Source organism: Haliotis rubra, unplaced genomic scaffold (assembly GCF_003918875.1).
Source record: "Haliotis rubra isolate DU_JTF1 unplaced genomic scaffold, ASM391887v1 Scf88, whole genome shotgun sequence".
NCBI classification, from domain to species: Eukaryota; Metazoa; Mollusca; class Gastropoda; order Lepetellida; family Haliotidae; genus Haliotis; species Haliotis rubra.
In genome coordinates this window covers 1,828,469-1,836,900 of record NW_025767612.1, presented here as the reverse complement: position 1 = coordinate 1,836,900, position 8,432 = coordinate 1,828,469, and the positions used below count along the sequence as shown (strand labels likewise).

The following is an 8,432-nucleotide window of genomic DNA, read 5'->3' as shown; positions in this document are numbered from 1 at the left end:
ATTTCAGGGCCATTTTGTATGAACATTGACAGAACATATGGAAATTAATGAGATTTCAATTCATTAGTGATTTGCAATGGTTTCGTTTGTTCTTCCAACACAGGATATATATTACAGATATTGTATGAGCTCAAATCATAGATACAAAGATTGTTTCATGGACCAGAGACTCAGAGTGTATTGCGACATCTGTGTACTGATGATAGCCAAGTGTGTGTGTGTGTTGAGTGTTCTGTGTATGACCAGTGTCATCAAGTGCTAGATGTAAATATTGTACAAAACAGGAATCTCACAATCAGTATTTAAAAGTGCTAAAATTCTTCTTCTCTCTTTTCAGAAACTGAACAGTAATTTGTAATGTGTCCAGCAAATTATGTCAGTTTCTGTGAATAAAGACTTTGAGAAGTTCTCCATCTTGTTTTTTTCTTGCCCACAAATGTCTCATTCTTCGTGAATGAATGATTCATATTAAATTCTCATCTGGTCGGATCTGATTGGTTTTGAATAATCTTTCAAGGTGTTTTGCATGAAAACAGATCGTGTCAGTCTATTGGAGCCTCAAGTAATTGAACTTGGATTTCAGTAGTTACTTCTGTACTATACTTAACAACATTAGAAACGCACCACACTAAAATGCACCGACGATGCTCAGATATCATGGGTACATTTCAGTCTGACGGGGATATTTCATATTATGGGTGGTGCCTTTATGCTGTTCGGTATATTTTCATAAAAGCCCGGACTAATTTGATTTCAGAGACTTGTGTTTCAAATGTGAGTATTGACATGGATTTGATGAGTCTCTGAAACAGTGTCCAAATATACATACCATTAAAAAAAAAGTAGGGTATATATTCGATTGTGCAAGCATACCACTAGCCAATGCATATGAGAAAAGTAATATATATATATACAGATGAAACATTTCCAAAGGAATGGAATAAATTGTCACATTTTCCCTTAATTTCTCTTCATCATCTGTTTCCTCCTTGGCTTCATCATTTGCAGTTTATCAATCTTGTAAATCCATTATCCCCTACTGGTTTTGAATGGTATACATATGCAACAGAGTATTCACATAAGTTTGATTGGGCCTTAATTTATGTAATATATGTAATGTATGTATTATGATAATTCTAGAAGGTTCACCATTGTGAAGATTCTTGACTTTCTTTGTGAAACAGATTAAAGGCACCACTATGAAAGATAACATGTCCTCTTACTACTTTAATGACCCATTTTACAACCCTACCCAGGGATCTGCTGTTGGATGCCAGTTGAGAACTGCTTTACTGGAACCTGGCAGAAACCACTGAGATGCACATATACAATGATCTGGATGCATACACCTTTTCTTTACTCAAATATAAAAGTCACATAGTATTCGCATATTGTTAGTGTGGTAACATTTACAAGTTTTTTCATTATTGTCAACCCCTGATGTGACTCAACCCTAAAAGAACAAGAATTTGTACTTAACCACGAAAGTGTAATCCCAAACATAACAGGTTACATTTCACCTCTTTCTAAATGCTACCGGGGCGGTGGGGTAGCCTAGTGGTTAAAGCGTTGGCTCGTCACGCCGAAGACCCGGGTTCAATTCCCCACATGGGCACAATGTGTGAAGCCCATTTCTGGTGCCCTGCCGTGATATCGCTGGAATATTGCTAAAAGCGGCGTAAAACTAAACTCAGTCAGTCAGTCAGTCAGTCTAAATGCTACCACATATTCATTGCTTTCAACCATGGAAGTCATGCCAATTTAGACTTCTCAGAGGGGTACACAAAGTGTGTTGTTTAAACTATAAGTTGTCAGACTAGTGGGATTAAACCCCCCAAAGCACCACAATTTGTACTTCTTATAATTAACATTGTGTAATCCATTACATAACATGTTACAAAAAATCTTAATAGGTAAAGCATAGTGTCAAGGAAAAAAGAAAACCAATATCCAATTGAAAATATTGTTTAATGTACAAAATGTCTTTCAGTATGTACACCATATGAACATGAGTTGTGAGGACTTCTTTGAAGCTTGTGATACACACTATGTATGATACAAACTGTACATGATAATGACATGCCATTTGGGAAGGGAGGTAACTGCTGTTGGGCTGTAACAGTACATGACACTATGACATGCGTAGGACCTGTATTCTGTCAGGGAACAAAGAAGACATTATAAACTTGAGTCAGTTAAACAACAGACTGAAATTACTATACATATGGTAAGAAAACACTGTTTTGACATTCATTTTTTTATCGCATAACATGACATATCTGTATTAATGTTTTGTTTTTCATCATTGAAAGTTGTGAAACATCCATGTTACAAAAACTGTATCACACCAATATATTAACATAACTATCAGTAAGCCACAATCTTGCCTGACAGCAAACATGAGTTTATAATACAAGTAGCACTAAATTGTAATGGCTGCAACACTTCCTGCCATCCTACATTCAAATACATTTGTAAATCAAACAGTCTGACTTTTCATACAAGTGTCTCATTTGTTAATTTTATCTCAACTCTGACCATGGGAAGAATGACTAATAAAAACAAACAATTCCTCAACAATAAGAAAACATGAAAGTTTTGACATCTTAGTTGTAACAATAATTCTGACTATGGAAGGAATGAAGACATCAACAGTGGTAAGATTTTCACCAATACAACATGTTCTTAAACATGGCTATACAAGGAAAGTAATGTCTTTCTTGACTTAAACAAGAAGCTGAGTATCTGAGCAACACCTCACTATGCCCTGAATTTCAAATTAAATAGTGTTAAGTTGTCCATGATGACTATTTTGTATCATTCTGAGAAATTCTCATCCACGAGGTTTTCCTGCCTGAAGTCATCATAAAGACAGTCAAAGGTTCGTGCAGATTTCCAGCAAAGATTAAATTATGAAAACAAGCAAAAGAATGGTGCAATATTTAAACACACTTTGGGATTGTTATAGTGTGAGATTGTTCCTATAGTAATATGTAAAATAAACCTTCAACAAAGCTGACTTTCAAAGTGTTGGACATTCAAGCACGTACTGAAGTAATGATTATCACTTACACAATACAGAATCTGACACCACACTTAGTCAAGTAAATCCTCCTTAACAATGAAAGCGAAACAGAAGGAAGACTACCAACAAAGGAGCGTTGAAAAAGTGCACAGTACATCATCCTGCCTTGTTTAGAAAGTCTTGTTAGTGTATAAACACAGATTACAAAAGCTACTGTTCAATAACACCATCAAACAATTATAGTCTTCAGTATTCAAGAATGGAAAATGATAATGTACGATGCATATTTGCCATTTGAAAGAAACATAATTACATGAATTGCTGCCTTGAACAAAAACTTGGAAAAACAAGCAATAGTAAAAATGATGATCCTCTGCCATCTTGACAAAACAATAATCAGCTGTCTCAAGATGAAATGAAGCACATCAATCAAGCTGAGGTGAGATCAATAGATTTTCTTAAAGTGTGTAACAGTGGACTCTGGCTAACCTTTGCCTTGTTCCACAAAGCGATCCTAGCCTTCGTAAGTCTATTTAAAGTATGGGAGTTCACACCATCAAAGCGATCGTTAAAGTATGGGAGTTACGATCATCTTGAGCATCGAAGTCGTAAGTCTATGTTAAAGTATGGGAGTTACGATCATCTTAGCGCTACGGTCGCTTTGTGGAACTGAACTATGGAGTGGAGTGGGGGTCTGGAGTTCTAAACTTTCAGCAGGCCTCCACAAACTACCAAATGAGTTGTTTAGTTCAAAATAAATATTACAGTTCAAGGTTTCTAGTACTATTCTTTCAAACTCAGTTTATATTTGTCTATCTGTCACACCATTAGCTGTGAGCAAACAACTTTAACAAATGAAATCGATATGCTTCTGTATACTGCCTTCCACACATGCATGTCCACAAGCAAATATTGATAAGGGATGATATACTTTTGAAATGTTTCTTATCAACTGTACATTTTGGCATTATCCTTTCATAAAAACTTTAATGAAAACTTAAACACAAAGTAACCTGTAGAACTAGCAAAACATGTCTAAAATGGAAGACGCCATGATTATCCAATTACACATATTCCACCTCACAGTGACACACATTAAATATCACTTAAATATGTAAATAATGTTGCTTTTACCTGATTGTTATCAACAATCCTTAAACAACAAACACTGCACTTTTACAACTTGCACAATGGCAAAAATTGACGCCAAGACGTTTTTAAATGTTGATCATGAAAGAATATCTGTATCTGTTCAAATGTATCGGTGTCCTTATGAAGTGGAGTGAAAACCCTGACGACAAGGCAATGCTTCAGTGATATATCTGTTCAGTGGAAATTGAGAAGATCAGGTTGTACATCATGACACAAAACTGATGGCCAGCGCTTGCTGGGGCCGTGGGTAACATCAGATAATAGCTAGAGTCCACTGTTGTAAACTTGTTCAGGCCAGACCAATGAAATTTCTTGTTTAATATTCTACTCAATAGAAGTTAAGAACACCCATATTTTTTTTATATCACTATATTTAATTTCTGATGGCTGGTGGGTTCTTCCACACGCAGCCTTACAATTATGATTGTTCAACTTGTTTTGAGGAGAATAGAATTTCTCAGCCAATGTGCAAAACCTCAAAAGGCTAAAACACAAAGGAAAAAAATGTTGATTTGAGCTTAATTATGTCAATTCCTTACGATTTAAAAAAAATATAAACACAAAGATTTTAGGAGTATTTCATTTTGTTCATTGTGTTCTACATAAGGAATGTCTGTCAAGTCGAACAAGTGAAGTAGATTAGCCTGGCCTAAATTCAAGAAAGAAACATGAGAAAATGTTCTGAGATATTTCAGCCAGCATGTTAAGTATGTCATGTCCAACATGTACAGTGATTCAGTTTAATGCTGACAGCGACTACCTCTGTACCAGTAGTAGTATAATCCTCACAAACCGTCTGGGATAAACATAGCACTAGGAACGTTGAGTGGAAGCAGCGGGGAAATCAGCTTGTGAATACTTTGATTGTCGATCTCATCGTGATATGAGAAAACAGTGTCTGGATCAGTAGAACCCAATACCACCTTTGAATAAACCTTCACACACTTCACAAGTTCGCTGGTGTAGATATGCGATGTAATGGTTATTACACAAGTTCGCTGGTGTAGACATTCGATGTAGTGGTACACAAGTTCGCTGGTGTAGACATGGGATGTAATGGTTATTACACAAGTTCAATGTACATGCTGCCAGTGACTGGAACGTCGTTACACATCACTTCCATTCACAGGGTCGTAGTTGATAGGAGCGTTGTTGTAGTTGTGAGCTCCTCCATACTGCTCACTGTTTCGCAGCTTCTCCTCGGCCTCCAACAGCTTCTTCTCATACCAGCCATTGACGTGAGACTGGATGTTGACTGGCTGCCGGGGAGTATGCTGTTCGTTGGCATTCGAAGAGTAGTTGAACGCTGGGGTACTTTCCTTGGACGGGGAAAATGGTGAACTTGTTGCAATGACTGGGGTAAAAGGGGAACTATTCTGATTGGAATTTATGAAAGGGGAATCACTCTGAGTCTGAGGCACAAATGGAGAATTGTTCTGACTGGGTGTTCCCGTTGAGAGGCTGCGATCCATGCTGAAAGATGAGGATGGGGTTCCACTGTTGCTAGGCAACCCATTGGGACTCTGTCCCAGGTAAGGCAGCTTTGCCTTGCTGCTGTAGCCAGAGTCTTGGTTGCTGCTGCAGGTTGAGTCCTCCTTGTTCTGGAGGTACGTCGGGTTATATACACTTGTCCTTGGATACGGACTCTCGTGACGTAAGCACTCCGATGTGGACAGATTGAAGCTATCCTGAGAGTTGTTGCTCGTGTTAGACACATTGTTACTGTGGTTACTCACATGGTTAACTGTGGTATTACTGTTATCACTGATTTTGCCGCCCCCAAATCGTCCCGACACAGGCGTCACACTGCCTGTTTGTGTGGGGGCATTGTTGTTTTGACTATTTACAGGGTAGTTGCTATAGTTACCACTTTGGTTATAGTTTGTAGTGGAATTAGTATTATTGTTACTAGCACTGTTTCCTTGGTTACCAGAAAGATTAGCACCTGAGTCGGCATAGCGATAACCGTATGGTGGCGGTTTGCTTGGCCGTGATTTAACGTCTGTATTTTCATTGTTTTTTGACAAGTTATTCTCTGATTTGCTCACAGAGTTTTGTATTGGCATACTTTCATAGTTGCCATAGCTACCTTTATCACCATGGATACCATACATACTCCTGTATGGTGGTCTGTCTTTGTTGATCTGAGAGATATCGGCATAATTACTGTCTCGTCCTGATTCCCGAACAGGATCTCTCCGATATGAACTATCATAAGCCTGAAATCCGGGTTTCGGGGAAGGGGCTGTTGCATAGGACTGGTACCCAACTTTAGGTGATGGAGCACCTGTATAGGCTTGGAAGCCTGGTTTTGGGGATGGGGAAGCAGCATTTGTGGGAAACCCTGGTTTAGGAGAAGGTGCAGTAGTTCTCACACTGTTGGCAACTTTCTGCATCTCTCGAACACTTGCATAGGGATTCTCTCGGTATCCCGCAATACTGTTCCGAGTGGGCGCCTGACTGGCACTTGACGAAGGGTTGTTGGTTGGAGGAACCCTGTATGCTACGCCGTGTCTATTTGGGGGCACACCTTGCTGTCCGCCAGCCGATCTGGGAGCTGGATGTGTCCCAACACCACTCTTGTCACCACCTCCTCCACTATTCCTGTCAACATCATCTAAAGGTCTGTCTAGACTCCTGCTGCGTCCAACATGCTGGGAGAATGTCTCCTTGTCGTCTCCCAGAATAGTGTCAGTGGATCGTGTCCGTGGCTTGTACTTCGGCATGGGGGCATCTTCCAGGTACATGTAAGTCTGATTGTTCCTCTGGTTGTACCCCCCTCCAGGTGTGGAAGCCATACTGTTGATGCCACCATTAGTCTGATTGAAGCCATGATTATTCTGGTTAATACGACTATTGTTCTGGTTGAAGCCACTATTGTTCTGGTTGAGGCCACTATTGTTCTGGTTGAAGCCACTATTGTTCTGGGTAAAGCCACTATTGTGTTTGAAGCCACCACTGTTCTGCCTAGTAAACATGGAAGGGTTTGGCGTCTGCCCAGTGCTAGGTTTAGGAGGCTTTGGGGGAACCTCCGGTGCACCGGGCATGTTTCTTGTGTTTGGAGGTCCCCTTTCGGATAAATTTTGTTTTGGCATTGATATATGATTACTGAGAGTACCAGAGTCTGTATGACTGCGAAGTATTGGCCGAACATTAGAACGAACATCCAATGGGCTTCCTTCTCTAGACCGAGAAGCACCATGTACTTGTGGACTTCCCTCACGTGACCTGCTCAGATCTTGTTTTGACTGAGAAACAGCATGCTGCCAAGAATGAGAATGAGGCAACCGTTTTGGGATAGCTCCCTGATTTCCTGTCTCTCTCTTAATAGCACTGACATCAATAGGAGAGTTTGCACTTGGAGAGATCATATTCTGATAGTGTCCTGCCATTTGGCGATTAGGACTGCCCTCATATTTTGGTGAGGCGCCGTCTGCTATTCTGTCCATCTTTCCATGAATCTCAGCCTTGGTAACAGTCACATTGTTGTTGATAGTGTTGTTATTTCTCTCTCGCCGCCTCACACTCTGGCGGTAGGACGGTACCTGCCATGCTCGCATCAGCTGCATGGCTTCATGTCGGGATTCGTAAAAATCTTTCTTCCGATATTTCCCACTGTAATCGGAAACTGAAAGCGTTTCATCTGACCGAGATCTAAACAAACGTCCGTTTTCATTTTCATGAAAGTCTGTGAACATTGTCCTAGGAGGTAACGCCGAATCATCATGGTGATGACTTAAACAATGTCCATATGATGCAAGCTTCGAATCAAGCCAGGTCTGAATTTGTTCATTATATTGGCTGAACATTTGCTGTGTGCCTTTCCGTTCATGATGCAGATGTTCCTTGATTCGACTGTGGCACATCTTGTGTTCATTCTCCAGCCTCTCCTTGGTGAGTTTGTCGATAGCGAACACCTGCTGTGCTGTACGTCTATCCAGGTGGTCTATCTGTCCTTTGAGAAGCTGATGAGAGGCATTAGTGTGGTCCACCATGTTCTCTCGGTTTGTCTCGATCTTCTGCTCCAGACGCTTCAAGGTGGGTCCGCACTGACAAAGTGGAGTGTAGCCCACTGGGCCCTGCAACAACCAAATGATAGAGAGAGTGAGATATATTTACATCAGGTTAATGAGAAGAAAAGGGAAAGTTTGGCTTTGTGAAGAAGATTAATTAACACCACTGTCATTGCTAGGTATCACAACTTTTGCTAGCTACAGGGCATTTTAAGGGCAATTAGGAGCTTTCCAAGGCTAAA

At 40.1% G+C, this 8,432-nt stretch overlaps 1 protein-coding gene across 2 annotated transcripts in view; it reads right to left on the bottom strand.

The window, feature by feature from the left end:
- Nucleotides 1–4,759: 4,759 nt before the first annotated feature.
- The window catches only part of LOC124263332 (homeobox protein 2-like), a 78,314-nt gene continuing 74,641 nt past the window's right edge, over nucleotides 4,760–8,432 (bottom strand). For both annotated transcript variants that reach the window (XM_046697912.1, XM_046697911.1), the window contains 2 exons: nucleotides 5,231–8,256; nucleotides 4,760–5,193 (listed from right to left, as the gene is read on the bottom strand). In XM_046697912.1, coding sequence (XP_046553868.1) covers nucleotides 5,284–8,256 — 2,973 coding nt within the window. In that variant the 3' untranslated portion in view covers nucleotides 4,760–5,193; nucleotides 5,231–5,283. The remainder of the gene's footprint in view (nucleotides 5,194–5,230; nucleotides 8,257–8,432) is intronic.